General features: G+C 43.8%; 4 protein-coding genes across 5 annotated transcripts; 3 read left to right on the forward strand and 1 right to left on the reverse strand.

The window, feature by feature from the left end:
* Nucleotides 1–3,540: 3,540 nt before the first annotated feature.
* On the forward strand, nucleotides 3,541–8,564 carry LOC126320458 (uncharacterized). Its single transcript, XM_049993953.1, has 3 exons — nucleotides 3,541–3,619; nucleotides 3,694–3,866; nucleotides 4,036–8,564. Exons 1-3 carry the CDS (start codon nucleotides 3,565–3,567, stop codon nucleotides 6,124–6,126), a joined length of 2,319 nt encoding a protein of 772 aa, XP_049849910.1. The 5' UTR covers nucleotides 3,541–3,564; the 3' UTR covers nucleotides 6,127–8,564.
* LOC126320459 (uncharacterized) lies at nucleotides 5,884–8,915 on the reverse strand. The gene is made up of 3 exons (XM_049993954.1): nucleotides 8,545–8,915; nucleotides 8,316–8,394; nucleotides 5,884–7,979 (listed from the first exon to the last, which is right to left on the reverse strand). The coding sequence occupies exons 1-3, from the start codon at nucleotides 8,896–8,898 to the stop codon at nucleotides 6,286–6,288; spliced, it is 2,127 nt and encodes a 708-aa protein (XP_049849911.1). The 5' UTR covers nucleotides 8,899–8,915; the 3' UTR covers nucleotides 5,884–6,285.
* A 3,652-nt stretch (nucleotides 8,916–12,567) lies between these two features.
* LOC126320432 (probable short/branched chain specific acyl-CoA dehydrogenase) lies at nucleotides 12,568–15,194 on the forward strand. Its single transcript, XM_049993918.1, has 5 exons — nucleotides 12,568–12,841; nucleotides 12,911–13,697; nucleotides 13,817–13,970; nucleotides 14,074–14,109; nucleotides 14,200–15,194. The coding sequence occupies exons 2-5, from the start codon at nucleotides 13,602–13,604 to the stop codon at nucleotides 15,168–15,170; spliced, it is 1,257 nt and encodes a 418-aa protein (XP_049849875.1). The 5' UTR covers nucleotides 12,568–12,841; nucleotides 12,911–13,601; the 3' UTR covers nucleotides 15,171–15,194.
* Nucleotides 15,195–15,423: 229 nt separating this feature from the next.
* Nucleotides 15,424–19,182, forward strand: LOC126320431 (signal recognition particle subunit SRP68-like). Of its 2 annotated transcripts, XM_049993916.1 has the most exons (3): nucleotides 15,424–15,634; nucleotides 15,764–15,830; nucleotides 16,161–19,182. In XM_049993916.1, exons 1-3 carry the CDS (start codon nucleotides 15,511–15,513, stop codon nucleotides 17,770–17,772), a joined length of 1,803 nt encoding a protein of 600 aa, XP_049849873.1. In that variant the 5' UTR covers nucleotides 15,424–15,510; the 3' UTR covers nucleotides 17,773–19,182. The 2 variants fall into 2 exon arrangements, with proteins under 2 accessions (XP_049849873.1, XP_049849874.1); XM_049993917.1 differs by lacking the exons at nucleotides 15,424–15,634; nucleotides 15,764–15,830 and adding an exon at nucleotides 15,990–16,093 and having other exon boundaries at nucleotides 16,161–17,982.
* The last annotated feature ends 1,516 nt before the right edge of the window (nucleotides 19,183–20,698 follow it).

The raw sequence follows: 20,698 nt of genomic DNA on the forward strand, positions 1-20,698 counted from the left end.
CAGAGCGTGGAAGGATGTTTTGCTTTGACCCCCTCTTCTTTCCCATGTTAACTTTTTAGTCTCTTGATTTGGTTCGAGTTATAGAAAACCTCTTTAAATGTGCTCGCCGATCCCTACTGTACATTTCCACCGTCAGACTGCACCGCTCTAGATTAGGAAGGATCACCGCTATCTGTACCCTAGAACGGTAAACGTAGTATTTTCATGTTCCTCTCCTGCAATAAACAATCTGGTCTACATCAATGAGGGGGTCACAGGCAGATCTAAACACCTTTCTTCACCTTCTGGATAGCAAATCTGGTGCAGACCAAAAAGGCCCTTTTTTTAGATAGGGACTCCTGTTGTACCTCGTTTGATGTGACATATTTTTGAGTAAACAGAAGACCAGTGACTTTTGATCTCCTTTCTAAAGCGAGTTCACGAGGTCTGACTTGACGCGCTTGGCTGAAACCTTTTAAAACTCTGAGGGCAGGATTATTCTTTGCCGTGTCTATGGGTAAAACCAAATCCCCGAGATAAAATGATACGGCTTAGACACTCCTTGTTTTGGCAAGAACTCTTTAAAACGTTCAGTCGTCAAGAGCGTCATGCAGCCCAAGTAGTGACAATTTTCTAACACAAACTTTCCATAAATGTAATAAACGCGCATGTTTGTTCGCGACAAATTCATTGTTTAATCTAGGGCGGTCCCAACCGCAGGTCAGAGCAGAAACCACTGATGCCAATGTCTGCAGTCTGTTAAAGATACGGCGCATGCCGCATACTCCAATCAAGTAGTACACAGCTTGTAGTACATCAGATGCGTGACAAGAGTGTTGTAAAAAGGTGTACCTGACAGTATTTCCTAGATATGTAGACCAAAAAGCGATACAAGGTCACGTCAAAAAATTGAGATGTCTAGGTCAGGTTCAAGCAATAAAAAACGTGCATGATCAGTAGATGCAAACAGTTTTCGTTATCAGCATCTTCGTATGGAAAGGCGTTGAAATCCAGCACGTTTGTTAGTGATTTGGACGGACGGAAGATAGCGTTCGAATTGATCTTAGATAACAGAACTTCTTGATTCAGTATAGGTCAACGGAACATAACAGGCAGATTCATTCGATTTACAAGGACTCAATTACCGTCTCGTGTAAAGATTACGGCAAACGACTTCTCTGGCATTTTCTTGAGTATCCCCGTTATTCGGTTTTTTTAGAACAAGGATCCTAAATGCTCAACTTCTAATCCACGTTCATTGGCTGCTTGAACAATCGGCATCAAATCAATCCAAACTGCACCAAGTCAGGATTGAATACTTCTTAAGTCGCTATCAATAGTATAGCACTTTTCGCAATTGCACAGACGTCTGCGATTTTTCAGCATAAGTTCATTCTAATGTTTCTTTGAATAATCAGACAATGGCAGTTCGCTAGTAAGCCTACTCGAAAGTGCTATTCATGTTGCACATTCGTCAATCATTTCTTCTTCTCCGCCCTATAGGATTCGGACTGTGTGCTGCTTCTTGCCCCTTTATCGTTTTCTGCTTGATACATCTGAACTTTTTTACTTTCATGACCGGACTAGAGACTCCACTTTGCAGCCTAAGTCATCTTGGATTTTGGCGGTTTCTTCCTATCTTTGTCTGTCATTCTGTTGTTCAAAAAAAAAGTTTCTCTACTTCCAAAATTTTAATGGCGACGACTCGGTTATCGATCCCTGCTGTTGTTAAGAGTATCCATTTACTAAGAAAAAGACAACAACAGCAGCGAATCAATTCTCAAACCATTATGCTCACAACACCAATACAAAATAAAAATGTATATAATATTGTTTCTTGGTGTTGATTTTAATTATATATGATGTGCCAGACAATGTACAAAAATGTCAAATTAGCACCCTTTTCCTAACGCATGACCGCATTGAATACACGCGCACGGTTCTGACCTACATACCCCACTATATTCCACTGTATATAATATAGCCATCTCTCCTAATCGAATTCTCATTCACGCGCATGCAGCAATATATGTCTTAGCTCTCATTGCACGTCTGTACCTATTTTTTCTAGCCAGTTAGCTTAGCACAGACGCCAACCAGGTGCACACGTGTCATTTGCACCGATTGCCTTAGCCTTTCTCACCGCCACTGTACGACAAAAAAAAGCAGCCAGTTTTTTGGCTTCTCGCGCTTAGCACTCTGGGACCACTCAGCCAGTAATTCTGTGTCTTGTCGTTCTCAACCGATTTCTGTCAGTCTCTATTCGCGCATTTGTGTAGCTCTATTTGTGGGAGGTACCCAGATCGACAATGATGGAGCTGAGAGCCCCCTCAATCAACGCAGATAATTGCAATGGATATAAGGAGTTTCAAGCATCATGGTCGCTAAAGAGTCATGCCCTCATCTCGTACTCCACATGTCGTTCGGCCGTTTTATCAGCACTTCATGCCCAGAGGTATTTTTTTAACGGATGAACCGTAAAGCAAAATGCTGTCTAGAGTCTATGCCGTGCTCATGAACCGCGCAATATCAGTGTCCAGAAATTGAACCAAACCTCTTCGCCGCAAACACCTGTTATCAGATAAGGATAACTAGGGTGTCATGGCCTACAATAGATGTGGCAGATATTTCTTGTACAAAAAATGCTACGAGACTTTTAAATTCATTCCCAAGCTAGAGAGCGGCCTGCCTTAAAAAGAACAGTTGACAGTCTTGTGAATCCTTCGCGCATAGGTCTATCTTATTCAGTTCTTAGTTAGGCAAAAATTCTGTTATGTATGTTATGCATGAATGCGGTGAACATAGCTAGGTATGTCACCTTTTCAAGATTTCAAAATCTCTATATAGTCGTTATACTTGAAAAACAATGACTCAACATGAAGCGTTATTTCTTTTCCAGTGCCATCGGAAAAAAAAAACCAAAGGAAGCACTGTTGTCGAAAAGACGCCAAACTCTGGAATTCTGGACAAAAAGTGCGTGATAAATCAGACAAAACAATTTATTTAGCAGTTCTATTGAATAAAGTACATAAAAATTTTTTACATTGAAGCGGAAAAATACCAGGAGCTTCGCAAAAGTGATAGCCGATTTTCGAAAGTGCGCTCAATGTGAGCTGGGAGAAAGTGAGGTGTTCTGATCAAAAAAAAGTATAGTTCTGAAAAAATTTTCAGCATCCGGTCTCAAGCAGCACCTTTGGCTACTTAGCCCGCATACAGAAAAGGAGTTCAGTCAGTGGTACATCAAAATATAAGACCTGACAAGATTCCTTCAGAATACCGTATTTATGACATACACAGTTACGCTCGAATTTGTCTTGCCACCACTGCAGATCTTGCGACAAGAGTGATGCATAAAGCACGTCTGGCCAAGCAGGAAATTAGGGGCCGAATGGTAAGGGGAATTTGCATTAGTGATGATGAGAGTTTCCGTCAAACATCTGGTTAGAAAGATTCGATAATACGCTTTTGAAAAGTGCGGATATTTAAAATTATTAATTGGTAATTGATCGTGAATTTATAAAAAAATACTTGAAAAAAAAAGAATGTTCGTTTCATTTTTTACAGTTAGGCTCAAAGTTCTGATCAATGGATAACAATTTCGAGAGGCTTTTGGAGTCGGGTGATTTTTTGGCAATCGGAGGTATTTTATTTTATATTTGCCCTATCAACATCAATCCCTTTTTGATCTGCCTGCTCTAACCTATGTATGAACAGACATCATACTTGAACAGTCTGATGAAGGCTTGGTAGAAAAGACACTATCGGGAATTCTTAGCGATATTGAGGGTCAACTGGCCGAAGCACAAAAGCTCAGCGGTGTTCCGCGCACACAGAAGTCAGAAAGAAATGCGGTCATACTGAAGAACGGTATTTTAAGTTTGATATTGGTAGGTATTTATTATAATGTGATGATTTTTTTCTTAGGCTGGAGGTCGAAATTTCGAACAAAAGCAGTCGCGGCAAACAAAGTGACTCGACCAGTTTGTGAGTTGTATGCGCTTTGGCTGGTCCAAATCGTATCGAAAGCGCATTGAAAACTAAGCTTTATTTTGGAAGTTTGACGATTATTCTAAATCTGCAAAAATACTCAGCAAAAAAATTGATTGGATAATGTGCCACATTTTTGAGCCAATTAGAAATCTTGTTTCCAACAGTTCCAAGGCGCCAGAAATGAATTTGAAGCTGTCCATGATGGCCTTGGTGACCAAAATACTATATTCTCGCCGCGACTATATGCTGAAGTATGGCGAGTCGGTTTTATCGTTTTTAATGAGTCAGGAACCTTTTCGCATTTCTGAAGACGGAATGGACTATAATAGTAGTAGTAACACACAGGAAGCGGTGCGCGGCCCTGGAAATGAAGAAACGGAGCAGTTGTGTAACGATTTCGTCAGGTCTTCAATCGAGTTTTTGATGGATTTTGCAGCTGTAACGTTGGATCCGATCGTAAGTCACGCTCCAGAGCTGTTTTTATCCGCCCATCGCATTTTCAAAGACAAGAGATACCAACAGTCGCAATATGAGGTGTTGCAGCTGATTGACCAGCTCGCGTCTTTGACCTTCGAAGGCAGAACAGAGGACGAGGAGGATTTTTTGGATACGAAAATACGCGGACTTCTCTTCCAAAATTGCGAAGAGGCTAAGAAAGAGAAAAGCCAATGGGCTGCAAGTGCCGGTAGGGAGATTTCGTTTGACGTCGTCATGAACATTCTTATAAACATCTCTACGCTATTTGATGAGGTGGACAAAGAATATGAGCAGATTGATACAAATTGCCTGTCTACTCTGAAGGAAGAAGAAGAGTTGACAGATGACTTGGTGTTCGTACACTTAGAAATTTTGCAAACGGCCGTTTCCACGTTGGTGGGAATGACCAAAGCCTACTTTGGGCTCAGAGAACACGAGCTAACGTTCGAGTTCATCTGGTCCGTGCTTTCGGCCAAGTTGACCGCATATAAAAAAGAATCGAGCTTCGATAAAATGACCAACGCCTACAATACGCTTTCTAGAATTCTTCCATACACACACGAGGACATCGTTTCTGAAGTGTACGAAGACATCTATCACGGACTAGAGGACGCTATCGTCAACGCGGAACGCTGGGCACACGAAAAATGCCCGTACGTATCCGAACGCAACCAAATATACACAAACCTGCTGGACGCGGCCACCGAGTGCTACGCTACGCTGTTCAGGAGTCAGCCCGTACTTTCGTGGAAAAAACGAGACCACTTTTCGAAAAAATTGTCTCCGTTCTTTGACAACATGATGATTGTGGCAGATTACATATCAGCGCTCGAGAATCTACCGGCAGAGTGCAGTGAAGAGGTGTCCGCCACTCTGTCGAGAACTGTGTTGCCAGAGACAGTGAGGCGGTGCTTCAATTGGCTGACGTTCAACAAGGGGACGAAGGGCAGAGCCGCGGTGATTCGAGCTTTGGGAATCGTAGCGCAACACAGCGGCAAACTGTTCGAGCCGTTTGTGGCGGCGGTGACTTCTCGACTGACTCAGCTTCTGGAGGACGAGGACTTTGAAATTTGTGGAATGAGCATCATCACCACCCTGGCGCAGGTTTTGTACGCTATCCGCCAGACAGAGCTCATCGGCACATACCTAGAACCGATTACGAGGAGCGTGATAGACCAAGTCGGCTCGGCCTTCGTGGAGTACGCGGGACGCGCCAAAACGGACTGCGAGGGGAGCGACGAGGAAAGCGACGAGGAAAGCACGGAGGGAGACGAGGAATACGACGAAGATAGCGAGGAGGAAGACGACGAAAGCACTGACGAAAAAGAAGACGAAATGAATCACATTGCTGAATTTGTTCACAAAGGATTTTCTTATTTATATTTTATCATGAGCACGAAAGAGCTGGTTGAGACCATTGAAAAATCAGAGCCGAACTTGGTTGAGGAAATTTTTCTCCTTCTCCTTACCTTTATTCAAGATCCAATCATCTACGACGAGGACACCGTGCTGAAGATGACCGCGGCAAAGATCGTACCGTACATGGTTGCGAATTTGTCGAGTATACACAACAAGACCTTCCAGGAGAGGGCGTTGAATGCGCTGGCGGTGCTCGAGGATTCGTTGGGCGAGGAACAGCTGCGACCATTGATTACGGATCTAAAGAACGTCCAGTTCTGAAAGCAATAAAAACGTAGCTATAATCGAAAAAACGGTCTTGTGTCAAAAAACTAGAAGGTCGGCCGAAGCGCTCTTAGTCGTACGTGCGCGTGCGCGCGCAGAAGGTGGTGTGACCGCGAGATGCATCATGGCGTTGGGGGAGGCAGGAAGGAAGTGCGTTTATTCACTGTCCAAAGTGGGCCGCCTGGTGAAGGGCCCAGACGCCAAAAGTAGGTTCCTCCGCGTGAACATGACGTTGTGAACGGGCGTTGACTTAGTCGGGTAGACGCCCAGCGCGGCGCGGTTAATTTGGTTGGCCTCGAGAGCTCCAGAAGACAGCAAAACGGATTGGCTTGGAACCGGAATTTCAAGTTTGTAGTCAAAATCTGAAATCATTCGGAAGTCCCAAAGGCGAACGGTTTCGTCGGCTCCGCCCGAGGCCAGAATGTTGGCGTCCATGCTGGTGTCCACGCTCCAGACGGACTTTTCGTGCCCTTTGAGCACGGCGGCGTACTTGCCGGAGGCCAGGTCCCAGATGATGATGTTCCCATCGTCTCCCGCGGACACGGCGAGTCGCCCGTCGTTCGCGACGACGGAGGCGTAGATGGCGCCCAGGTGGTGCAAAAACACGCGTAGGCAGTTCCCGGTGTTCACGTCCCACAGTCGGAGAGACTTGTCGTTAGAACCGGATAGCAGGTAGTTGCAATTAGGGTGAAAAGAGACGGTGTTGACGTCGCTGATATGACCGGCGAAAATGCGCAAGGGGTGAAGAGAGCTCGTGCTCCAAAGGCGCGCCGTTCGGTCGTGAGACGCTGTCGCGAAGTAGTATCCGATGGGCGCAAATTTGGCTTGCCAAACGGGATGAGTGTGCCCGCGGTAACAGGCAATACTCGTCTTCGTCTTCATGGACCAAAGCCGACAAGTCCCGTCTGCCGAACCAGACAGCAAGTGACTGCTGTCCGGCGCGAAGTCTAAGCTAAAAACACTCTGAGAATGTCCTATTAGCTCCGTGTACTCCGTTCGAGGTTTGACGCGATACATAGGGTCTCGCCCGTCCAACTGTCGGAACTTCTCCTCCGCCAAGGCCCATTTGCTAGACTTGTCGCGCATCAAGTCCCAAACCTTGATCGACGAGTCTCCATACCCAGTAGCCACCAGGCACGAGTCGGACGACACCTGGCTACACGTCATCTGTTCATACGTGTTGAAAATAGTATAGAAACAAATGCTCGGCAAATGGCTAGCACTCAAGGAATCCCTCACTCGCAAATCGTTCATGATTTCCGCCTTAATTTCCTTAGAAAACGTCGGCAGTGGTACATTCAGCTTCGGCTTCTCTGCCTCCTCCAACTCTCTCATCCGACGCGAGCCGTCGTACGCCCTCTTTTTCTCCATCACCTCGCTCCCACTCCTCTTGTACTTCTTAGCCATCGGACCAGTCGACGCCTCCTCCTCGCTCGCCTCGCCGGTCTGCTCCGCCTGCTGCGGCTCCTCAGTCTTCTCGTACAACTTTCTCTGCTCGCTAGTCATCCCCCAGTATATCTTCACGTTGGGGTCGGGGACCGGCTCCTGAATCACGTACGCGCTCGAGCGCTCAATGGCCTCCGGCGCCTGCGGGTACCCCGAAAACGTCTGAATGCTTATGTGCTCGTTGATCAACACTATCAACATCATATAATTGCGATCCTGCAAAAACGACATCAAAAGCTCGAAGCTGAACGCGCACATCTTCACCACGTATTTGTTTTGACGCCACAACGAAACCAATTCGTTGTGCACCAAGTGATCCACCGACTGGATGGAAGCAATCTGATACAGCTCCTCCGCATTGTCGCGCTCGTATTCTTTGATGTACTTATTCAAAAACTTGTTCGCTTTGCAACACCTACGGGTCAGTCATCATGACGCGAACCATCACGAACCGACCTAAGGAACAGCAAAGGGGGAGGGGAAAAAAAGGGCAATCGCACCGCCCTCCGCAGCCGACAAAACACGCCCCAGCCGCAAAAAACAAATGCACTCATACATATATATACATACGCGCTATGAAACACACGTAACACGCAGCCGTCGCGGACTCCCCTCGTGCGCTCAGCCACTCCCCGTCATTGATATGATCGATTGTCTATAAATCACACACACATGTTCACACACGACTCATGCTCTCCTCCCCCTTTGTGCTGTCTATCTCAGCCCTATCCTCTTTATACCTGCTATCGTGTATCCCCTCTCTATGAGGCCCAAGTAACAATGGACGAAAAGCGGATACAACAAGTTTGCGAGCTCTGGCTTTTGTCCGTCGCGCGACGCAATGAAAAATGTGTTAGTGTGTTCTGTTCGAGACGGCGTACTAGCGCATCCGCGTACATTGATTCAAAACGCCCTCTGTGCGCATAAAATCACCTCACTATTGGCTCAACACGTCAAGAATTTTCGAACCTTAAACTGATCTAGAGAGGTCGCTATCCATTCCCTCAAATCATCGTAACTATTCACATATGCATCGGGGAATTTTTCGTTTGTATTATATAACAAAATATAGTTTGCAATGTTCAAATCGCTAAAAATATGTGCTTGAGTAATCAACTTATCTAACGCCAAATGTGCATCTTGAGCTAGACTTTCAGCGGCTCTTGAATATCCTTTTTTTTTTAAATAGCTGGCGACGATGGCATCTAAGTTTTTGCTCGGGTCCTGAGGGGGCCTTGCTGGAGGTTGTGTGGCGGCCGTAATGCTTCCAAGGTTGTCTGTCGGAGGGTTCGAAAAATGGCGTAACTGAGCATTCGCCGACATAATAGAGAGTTGATTAAAGAACCGATTTTTTAAAAGATAACAAGGTGAGATTAAGTGACATAAAAAAATAAAAATTAATTTGCTTTCACCTCGACGAAGCTGTTATACGTATTTATGACTCATTATTTGTCGGTGTATCGGCTTTTTGTGTCAACCACGAGCCTCGCACCTGGCATACCGAGACTAGGGTCCGCGTCTTTTCTTTCTGCCTGCGGCCCCACTTTGCGTATCCTGCCCCCTTGATAGCCACAGAAAATACAAAACTGGCTGACGTCTCTGAATCGTCTCTTTCTATAAAAATTTAACCTATGAAACGAGACTTTATCCTCGAGCTTGCCAAGGGCTTCAGGGGTCGATCAAGTAAGTGCTATCGCCTTGCCAAGCCGAAAGTCCAAAAGGGGCTCCTATACGCTTACCGAGACCGCCGCTCAAAAAAAAGAGTGTTGAGAGCATCTTTTATTACACAAATCAATGCTGGAACGCGCCTTCATAATATGGCGTACTCACAGTTTATGCATGGACTAGTTGTCAACAACATTCATCTGAACAGAAAGATACTTGCCGACTTGGCAGTCAATGAGCCCTATTCTTTCCAAGCGCTTGTGTGCCAAGTAAAAAACACCATTCCAACACGAGACGTTAGAGCAAAATCTACAACACTTCTGCCAGCAAAACTAAAGTTTCTGCCAATGGATTGGGAAACCCTTAAAGCGCAGGTGCAACTAAGCGATGAATTGAAAGCACTGGAGGCGACTTCGGACATTTCTTCTCAGCTAAACAGCTTCTTTGTTGAACCGATTTCTCAAGCAAAACAGAAAAACATGGAGGATTTGAAGGCTGGCAAATATGAGCCATTTGGTCCAAAAGTCTATTCGACCAATGTCAAAAAACCGAAAGTGTGACGAGGGTTGTATTAGATATCCTGGCACATGTCTTAATAGCACTGGATTTTCAAATATCAGCGCAAATTTAAAAAAGGCGTTTGAGAGGCTCAAAACATCTTCGCTCAGCCAACATAACTCAACAGTTTCACATAGGAACTCGAGAGGAATACATCGGGACTACGCCATCAATAAAAAAAGTGCTATCTACATAGAGCGTTTATAATGTTTAGTCTGAAAGATTGTTTTTTGTTTATTGGTAAAAAATCAACTTATTTTTGTTTCAGATGAACGCCAAAACTCATCGGAAGTTGGCTTATGAATCCATTCGTATAACATGATTCGTCTATTTTGGGCTTCAAAATATTTTCTGTATGCTTCTTGATCCTCATTTTCAAATGCCAACTCTGCCGGAATTTCTACCTCTTCTCCTTGTTTATTTTGATTAATAAAGGTGAAATATCCTTTATGTGAAGAATTTATTGTTTCGCCATCTATTTTTTCTAAATGTATTTCTATTTCTGTCTCTATAATTGAGTTTTTTACGTAGACGACAGTTGAAGTCAACGTTACAAATGTCCTCAAAAGAATTGGCTTTCGAAATATCATACAATTAATTTGCGTCAAAGTCATCCATGGATTGCCCGTAAACATTCTTGCACACTGAGTAGCTACCTTCTCAGCAAGCAGAAGAATGGCACCGCCAAAAATTGTCGATTGGTTATTCAGGTCACGTGAAAGAAAAATATGGTTGACAACCAATTTTGTCTCTTTCATCGACAATCTTCTTTTCCCTGATACAACGGGCACTTTTACTTTAGTTTGATCAAACTGTTGATTCTTTTCAAGACAAGCCTTATACATATTTTTTTTTCTTTGAATGTACTCAGACCAATAATCCAGTTCTTCTGAATATGTCGTTAGCCCGGGGATGGATTTATTGACAATTCCTATTTCGATTAAAGCAACCATGGTCACCCAATGCATCTGAACAAGTTGATATTCATTCATTGAAAGATCATACCGCTTGACATCAACTTTTATAGTCATGCTTGACGCTCCCACGTGTACCAAGTGCCCCTGCGCACGAATTAAATCGCCGTGAAAAATGGGCTTAAAAAAATCGCAGCGATCGAACGAAATTGTGGCAATCATGGAATTAGAATGGCGAAATGCTATACAGCCACACAGAGAATCGATCATGTCTAAAACAAGGGCACCTGAACAAGGATGTCCATATAATGCGTCTTCCCCAACAACTCTCGATAAGGAATATGCGCTTTCTCTGGGAGATCTATAAACCCTATCATTGTGATTTTGAAGAGCGTTCGCAGACGCTTTGACGGGTACCATAGAGTACGGTTCTATGAAAGCCGCTAAAAATTTTCACATTAATTTTATGTCAAAAGCAAAACTATGTGGACAAAAAATTTGAGAACCTCAAAATATGTTTTTGGAATTGAAAACAATGCTATGCAATCAGTCAAAAAATTAAAGTTATTCTTTGAACCAGAGTGATTTAAATTCTACAGCTTATCGATCTGCAATAGTCGAACACTCCAGTAATTGAATGAATAATCTTGATCTGTCTCGCATCAAATATAACCCCACCTGCCGAAAAAAATGCTAAAAAGCCCGTCCAACAAAAAATACAATTACATTTACATTGATAAGATTAATCGCAAGTATAAAACCTTGATTACACTCCCTCTTGTCAAAGTCTATCGAAACTCGGTAAAATCTAATCAATAATAGATATCCAGAGCAGATGAAAAAATATATAAAAGCCTGAAAATATGCAGCTTCACGACATGGCCATACAAATCACACCCTGCTAAATGTATGGTTGAAAGTTGGTTTTGCTGAAAAATAGGGAAAAAAACCTCTGAAGCATAAGGGGAAAAACACACGGAATGCTGAAAAGCTAAAATATGAGGAAATAATGGATGTATGTGCTTGGCAACATTAAGCAAGACCTTTCAATAAGAGATGACAAGTAAATATTATGTTTTTAGCAAAAATAAGGTTGAGAGCTAAAAGCAATGTTATCTTGAAATTTCTAGAATAACACTTAGCGTATCTAGAAGATAGGATAGTATTACCGAACTAGGTCTTATATACGCAAAAATTAATTGACTACAAAATCAAATGACTCAGAAGCTTTGAATTCACGCAGCCGAAAAATACTAGGGCATAATTTATGTGGAGATGAAAGATATAACAACGGCCGTCGGTAAATACAGGATATGGTAAAATGGCCCCATAAAAATGTATGAGCTATAGGAAGAAGTTGATGGATATAAGGTAGAATGAAACCCGGTCTCACAAATTTTAGAGAGCAAATATTGTTACAAAAGCATGAAACATTTCTGTCCACTCAATACGCACGATGATTAGTCATCGCAGATTTATATTGGTAGTACTCCGTGATGAAAAGATGAGCTGAAAAAAGAGCGCATTACAATGGTCGATGTACGGATTAAATCCTAGTCGTTTGATCAGCATTCTATCAAATGCGATCCGTTGATGTATATATCATTTTCAGGTATGGAACTGTAAACTAGGATCATATACAAATTGAAGTGATACGATTTTAGAGAGAAATATAATCGAATACGAGGTAGCTTTACAGAAAGGATGTGCTTCTAGATTATCAGAGAAGAAGAAGAATATTTGAAAAATTTAATAGTAATTATCGTTAAAAAAGACAAATTTTTTGATATTATCTGCCTCTCAATTAAGAATAGCTAGACTTGGGTCGACAGAATACAGGAAGATAGGGCTATAAACTAAAGCCTTTTTATGGCCAGCTCCCTGTCATGAACCCGTTACCGTTTTTGACAAATCAAGAAAATGCATCCTTCCCTGATGTTTATGAGATGTTTGTTTATTTTGACAAACTATACTTTAACCAACATCTTGGATCCGTGATACTAAAATGGAGTAACCGAATGACCTTATGTGCGGGATTATGTGAATACAAAGGTGGGCTATGTACAATCAAACTGTCTAAAAAGCTCCTTCAATATCGAACAAGTGCAGACATTTTGAACACATTACTTGTACGTCCAGATCTTGAGCTAGCTTGTTGTTCTTCTGAACACTTAATAATAACCTCAGAAGTGGTATAGCATGAGTGTATTCATGCGTTTCTTTTTATTACAAAAAAAGAAATAGACAGAACACATGGCCCCGAGTTTCATAATATGATGCATAAAATTAATCGGATAGGTGGGCACCAAATTACCGTATACCATTCATTTAGACAAGAGGTAGAACTTTATAGAATACATTGGTGGCAGTGTCAACGATGCCACAGAATTTTTAAAAGATCCAGAAATAGGATTCCATCACCTAAAGAATGGTTTTTTGCGGCTCATAGCAAGAATTGTGGTGGAAACTTAATAAAAATTAAAGGGCCAGATAAAAAAATAGATAAAGGCCACCTCCTAGGCTCAAGCAGCGAACCCAGCGACGAAAATGTTTCAAAAGATGAGCATGGCACTAGATTACCGAATGACGACCTTTTATTAATATTTTTAGATGATACAGACGAAGAGAGTGTGAAAAAATTGGCTGTTTCGAAGTTTACATTTGAACCAAAAAAAGACCAGACTATAAATTTAACAGCTGAGCTCAATGCACAAATCACCAATTTAAAGCTGCAATCTATCCCAGTTATTGATCTAACGACTGAAGCCGATCCAAACGTTATCGATTTGACAATTGAATCCACAAAGCATAGTTTTGAACCCTATTAAAAGTCCAGTACTTTGCAATTATTCAGTAAACTAAAAAACAATTCAGTTTTGTTTTTAGTAAATGCAAGTCATGTTTCCTTTTAAGAGCTTTCATTCTTCAGCTCAATGTTGCCGTTCTCGTTACGGTTTAAGACATTACCATGCATCTCAACCAATTGTACGTTTTATCCTTTATCAAGAAATAGCGCTTTTACATTTTGTTTTTAAAAGCGACATTCCCCCATCCCCATGTTCTTCTTGATAGCTTATCTTACTAACTAATCATTTACTGTGCAGCGTTCATCTGCTTTGACTTGCTTAACCGAAGATGAGTCTCTGCTTCGTGACACAGTGGCTCGATTCTCTGCAGAAAAAATCGCACCTCTTGTTAAAAAAATGGATGAAACTTGTACACTTGATCCAAGTATTATCAAGGCGTGCTTCGAAAATGGTGCGAACTGAATTAAATCTTATATTCTTATCTGTTTTTTTATAATAGTATCTCTCGGAGAAGGAGGGAATTAGCTTACAGACTATATTTTCGAAACAAAAAGGTTTGATGGGAATAGAGATTGATCAAGAACTAGGAGGTAAGAAAATTCTGAAATTTTTGGCTTACATTTATAAACAGCAGTAAAGTTTATTTCTAATCAAACGATTTGATGTCTGATAAAAAATAGGTGCTGGCATTTCTTTCTTTTCCAGCATTATTGCAATTGAGGAATTGGCCAAAGTTGATCCTTCGGTCAGTATTTTTGTTGATGTTCAAAATACTCTCGCTGGAACAGCCATTCGCCAATTCGGTAGCAAAGATCTCCAAGCCAAGTACTTGCCTCGTTTGGCCCAGGACACGGTCGGGTCGTTTTGTTTGAGCGAATGGGGCAGTGGATCAGACGCTTTTGCTCTAAAAACAACGGCTGTTCGTGATGGCGAGGATTATGTCCTAAATGGAACCAAGGCTTGGATTACAAACTCAGCAGAAGCAGGGCTATTTGTTGTATTTGCTAACGCAGATTTTTCAAAGGGATATAAGGGTATCACAAGCTTTATTGTAGAACGCAACATGCCTGGACTAAAAATAGGTAAAAAAGAGGATAAATTGGGGATTCGCGCAAGTTCTACCTGCGAAGTTATTTTAGAGAACGTTCGTGTCCCAAGCGAGAATGTCTTAGGTGAATTTGGAAAGGGGTATAAGATAGCCATTGAAGTTTTAAATGAGGGGCGTATAGGCATTGGTGCGCAAATGCTGGGAATAGCAGAGGGTGCCCTCGCTAAAACGATACCTTACCTAACACAGAGAAAGCAATTTGGAAAATTTATTCACGAGTTTCAGGGAGTTCAGTTCTCGCTCGCTGATCTGAGTGTGGATGTTGAGTCGACTAGACTGCTTGTATATAATGCGGCTCGGTTGAAGGATGAAGGGAAACCTTTTATTATAGAAGCCGCACAGGCAAAACTCCAATCGTCCATTATAGCAAGCAAGGTAGCATCAGCCTGCATAAACTTATGTGGAGGAGTTGGATTTACAAAAGAACTTGGTGTCGAAAAATATTATCGAGATGCAAAGATAGGGGAAATTTACGAAGGAACTTCTAACATATGTCGAGAAACCATCGCTAAATATCTTATTCCACTCTATCAGCCGAAATAAAATAATTTGAGCAAGGCTATTCTATACGTCTTCTCTTTTATGAAGTTTTGAGTAACCGTAGATCTTCCAAATAAACTTTGAAGAGAAGTGCTGATTAACATAATGGCAGGTCACAAGTAGTCTTGCATACTTGCGAAAAACGTGGTATAGTCTATTTGAAATACTGTAAGTGTCTGAGAGTGTTGAATAAGTAGAATCTGTCAAAACAAAATTTATGCAAACACTGTATTTATCGAAAAATTTTTTTTATTTCAAATACGTGAACATTGAGGATCTGTTATCTTAGTTTTGTCACGATAATTCTGTAATTCTACAGAGTGACTCCCCTTTCTTAAAGGCGATGGAGTTTGAACAGATGGAGCCGCGAGATACCGATGCATCGGATAGTACTGTTCTTGAGATATCAAAAACGCAAAATAATGAGGAGGCATCAATACCACCTAAGCACAAGTTTTCATTGGATGGTACGTTCAGCATAACAAGTTTGTAGCGTGCAAATCTATTCTTTGTATTTTAGGTTGTATCCACTAACTGAGAGGGCTGTCGTTTTGTACAACCCATATGCATCTTCTATTTATGTTGCTATAATACAGTTTTTTTATTAAACAACAAGCACCAAAATCAGTATGGATTACAACGACATGAATACAGTGAATATAGGTATGTATAATCAAACAATTCTGTCGTTGACTGCCAGAGAAAAGGAGAGTAAAGACAGGGAAATTCTTTGAAATTGATGGGGAGCTTAGATGACATGAAAGTCTACTTGGAGAATTTTCATAATTATATATAGAAAGGGACTGATGGGCTCAGTTCGACTGTAAGTTGATAAGAAAAAACGTCGCTGGCAGATTTATCAAGCAACTGTTTTTTATGTCACAATTTTTTCTTCCATTTTACAACAACGAGGCATTTTTTCTGGCGTAAGTTTCCTTCGGAGTGTCTGTGCAACAAAGCGTACATAAGCGATAACACACAGTTTTTTTAAAGATCCTACTGCACTAGGAGGATCCGGCGTATTTCTAAAGCCTTCAATAAGGCTGGTCCCCATAGCAAGAAGGGAAAACAGCAATTTAAAGGCGTCAAGATAGTTGAGGTACAGAATGTGCGAGCGTTAGAATTATTATTACTTCACGCCGAGCGTGCATGGGCCAGAGCTATGGAGCTCAAAGAGAATGAGGAGACGAACCACAGAACGCGATTTCGTGTCCGCCGACGTCTGAAGAAGGCGGTGCGTTGGTCCAATTATTTAATCGAAGTGAGCGAGGATTGCGTGGATGATCGAACGTCACTGGAGATTCAAGCATACGCCAATTGGATAAAAAGTGTTTATTTATTTGAATGTAAGTCTGGGAAAAACGTGGTTGATCAATTGACCGTTGCAAAAGCCCATTACATGCAACTCATTCTCCTCGTACAGCCTCACCAAAAGCAGTTCTATTTGAAACGAGTTGAAGAGATCGAGATCATGCTGAAATACACCATGCTTGATGCAAGTTCGCAATCCCTATCAACAAGCTACGACAACATTCAAGACATGCTAATGATCGCAGCACATGACCCGACACTGAAAGTGCTTGAATCGAAGCTTCAAGGTAGCATTAAAGAAACGCATTATAAGCAAGTTAACCAGACAAAGGACTTGTTTTTATTAGGCAAGCCAGTCCCTGTCCAAAACACCGACTTGCGCATCTGCATTTTAAATCTCGACAAAACTCTGGCCAAGATGCATGACGAAGTAACCGATCTGCAGACAAAGTTTGACTTGATTGACCGTATTCTAGTCCTTATCAACGATACCAGACAGCACATCACCGAACAAAAGCGTTTAATACAAGACGACGATGCATCTACTAAGGGACTGGACCAACTTACTGCATATCTAGGCCATATCGAAAGGGAACAGCTTAAGGAAAGAAACTTGCTTCTCAGCCAAGAAATTGAGCAAAAAATTGACCAAGCGGGATTAGAAAAAGCCTCACTCAATGATCTGGGCGATATCGTTCGATATTATGAGTTTGCCTCGCAGCTTCTCGACGAATCTGGGCAACTTATCTGTAATACCGAATTTGAGGATCCGGACCGACGAGCCCACCAAGAAGTGCAATTTCTTGCATTCAAGGGGATGCGCTGCTATTATATTGGCCTAGCGTGTGCAGTCCAGGAAAGATGGGACCAGGCCCTGGCGTTATGGGAAAGAAGTAAACAATATGTAGAACTAGCAAAAAGGTGCCAGACCCCGACAGACGAAACGCAGCTGACAGGGCTCATCAAAAAACTAGAGGAAAAGCTTTCGACGGCCAAAATCTGGGGATGTGCCAAGGCCTATCTGTTCGATCTGTACAAAAGAGAAGAAGACGCCAATGCCCAAGAAAATGCAGATAAGAGCGATCCGAAACGGATAGGAGACCCATTTTTCTATGTCAAGCGCGTTAACTTACATTGCATTGAACGAGAAAAAATCGTTGAATTTCCACCATTTCCAAATCTCATTCCTTGTAAGTCCATATTCCTGGACTTGGCGCGTAAGCAGTGTTCGGCACCTGATTTAAAGGAAGAAACAAAAGCACCAAGAACAGGATTTTTCTCTAGATTTTGGTAACACGCTCAAAAGAACCCCCTTCCTGGGCCCACAAACAACTAATTTATTCCCTTTTTCTAGAGGGCCGGGAAGATGGCTGAGGTCGAGAGTAAGAAGCGACTGATACACGGTGTGTTTCGGATGTGGACCAACGAAATTCAAGTCGAAGTTGGAAGCTTCGCATTTTAAAGTGTATCACACATAAAGAGAAAAAAGCAGATTCACAATGGTCCAAAAGTCTCTTGTTATCCAATCGCCGAATTCTGAATTTTGTCATATGGAGGCGTTATATTAGGTATACGCACATCGAAAGAGTAATGGAGGCGTTATATTAAGTATATACATATACACATCGAAAGAGTAATTCGAGTGGCACAGGTTGATCGTCTGAGGTACAACGTCGTTGAAGGGTGCAAAAAGCTGTCTCTTCGATTGACCCAAAGTGCGTGGTAATCGATTTTCACAGAACAGACTTGAAGTGAGATTCTAGTTTGGGGTGTGCGCCTTTTTCGATACAAGTTTCGTGATAGACATGGAGGTCGTGGTTGAACAAAATTGTGTTTTGTGATGCGCCGTTTTTTTTGTACGAAAATGATAGCTTTTTGCCGCATCCGCAATTTTGCGAATTCTGTGATGGTGTGCGTGTGTCCCAATGTGTGCGTTGATCTTCTGGGGGCTGCATCGTCGGTTCGCCTGAGCTGAGAGGCGTTAGATTGGCGGAGTTGTCCTGACTGCAAGACGTGGTTGGCGCGTTGAAGGGCGTGTTGGGTCTGAGCATTGACGGGTTTTGGTTTGGTTCGCGCTCTTTGAGAGTACACATGAAATTCGACATAAAGAGGTGGTCGGAGGAGCTGGAGTGGGGGGAGTTTTCTTCGACGAGGTCCAAGATGTCTTGGATGATCTTTTTTTGCCTTTGTTCGGAGCGATCGGCGCGAAGCATGCGTTGAAACAGCGTCGGTGGAAGTGAGGAGACAAAATCTTGCAGCGCGCGGGTGTCTAGTGTCTTTGACAGGAGAGAGAGAGTGTCTCTGGGTCCGAGGACTTGAGCCATGCTCGTTACGAGAAGCTCGCGAGTGATAACGGGGTCCGAGTAAGAGAGTTGGGCGGTCAGGCGCAGGGCGTGGGTCCAGTGGCTCGTGTCACACAAGGAGTAAGAAGGCGTGCATTGAACAAGGTGCGACAGAGACGGCGCGTCATCGAGGTACAGGATGAGCTGGAGCGCTTCAAAATAGCGTTGGAGGCGGATTAATAGGTGAATGGATGCAGAGAAGAAGCCGGAAGAGTAGCAGATATCGAAGAGAGCTTCGGCGTGGAATGAGTAGGACTGATTATCTGTCGTGATGGAGGACAGGAGGAGGGATTTCGATGGCCAAGTGAGTGAGTGGGCGCCGCGCTTGGGACAATACCAGCGACGATTGATGAGCCGGAAGGGGGGGGAGGTGGCGTTGGGGGAGGTGGCGTCGTGGTTGAGGTTTAAGTGGACGTGATTATTTTCAAGTAGGTGTAGCGCGTCGGCTTCTTCGTCTGGCGAGAGGGCTCTCCACAATTGGTCGTTGGCGTTTGCGAGTTGTTCATCTAGAGTCACTTCGAACCACCGATGTACGACCGCGGGGGCTTTTTTAGAGTTAATGCGTTTTTCGACAAGCTTTTGATAGTACGCGGCGGATAGGAGTTTTTTGTTCGGGTGGTTCGAGAAGGCGTCTTCTGCGTTGTCCGTGTGAAGTCCCGGATAGGCCGAGACGGCGCACGAGACGGCCGCACTTGGGTCTACGAGGAGTAGGGGTTTTAGATATCGCAGGGTCAGAGACAGGTCTCCGAGGGTCGTTAATCGAGATAGAACGGAGTTGCTTTTTTTCGCTGACAGGAGTTCGCGGAGTTCCAGATGACACAGGAAGCGCATTTTCCAGAAGTCCGGATAGGGAGAGTGCTGAGAGGGTGTTTGGGCGTGGAGGTCTTTTTTTTGGCTCCAGGACTCGAAGTCCTGTTCGTCGCGTGTGAACAACCAGTTGAGAACTGTGTTCCAGCGCCTTTGGTTGCAGATGAAAACGAGGTCTCGGAACCAGAGAGCTCGGTAGAACCGCTTGCAGAACACCAGGGCGTCTTGCTCGGTCCAGGGGTTGCGGAGGTCGTGGTAGGGAGAGACGCCGAATTCGAAGCAGGCGGTGCAGAGGTCGTAGGCGTTCAAGTCTTGTTCTCTTTCGGGAAAAAAAATCTGATCGTACGAGAGGATCCAGCTGCGGAGCGTGCGGGAGAGCGAAAAGCGGACTGGCTTGTTGGAGCGGACGCAGCGCCTGTAGAGGTCGACCTTTTCGCGGGCTAGGTGAGTCAGCAGTTTGAAGTCGGCGGGCTGCGGCTGGACGTGGGAGGAATGGGCGAGAGTCGGCGGAGCGGCGGGCAGCGAAGGACCGGGCGAAGGGGTGGCCTGAGAAGTTTTGGCGGAGGACAGAGAGGCGGTTTTGACGTCTCTCGCGGAATCTGGGCGTGCAGGGAGATAGCCGAGGCGATCGGAGGCGGTGTCCGCGGAACCGGAGGGCGAGCTTTTGGTGAGGAGGCTCTTCATTGGGCCGCCGAGAGCTTGAGAAGTCAGATAGGCGGAGAGCGTGTCGAGGATATCGCGGCGATGCGAATAGGGGATGTTGTCGCTGGAATGGCGGTGGACTTCTTCCGCTCTCGCGTTCAGGGAGAGACGCGCGGAAGAGGGGAACGGAAAAGAGGGACTGGTTTTAGGCTTGAGCAAGCTCAGAGTCTCGATGGTGGCCATTCTTCTCTTGACAAGATTGGCAGACGTCCCGAGCTGCCTGGCGAGAGAAGAAGAAGCAGCGAGTCGCGCGGGCGCTGGCAGCACCTGAGGTGCGGAGGTCGCGTCTTGTTGTCGCAGGTCGGGTACAACAACTAAAGAGGAGTAGTCGAGAGCGGCGCAGGACCCGCCGTCGCGCACGCTCGGTAG

The sequence above is a fragment of the Schistocerca gregaria genome, unplaced genomic scaffold, assembly GCF_023897955.1.
Source record: "Schistocerca gregaria isolate iqSchGreg1 unplaced genomic scaffold, iqSchGreg1.2 ptg000720l, whole genome shotgun sequence".
In the NCBI taxonomy this organism is placed as follows: Eukaryota; Metazoa; Arthropoda; class Insecta; order Orthoptera; family Acrididae; genus Schistocerca; species Schistocerca gregaria.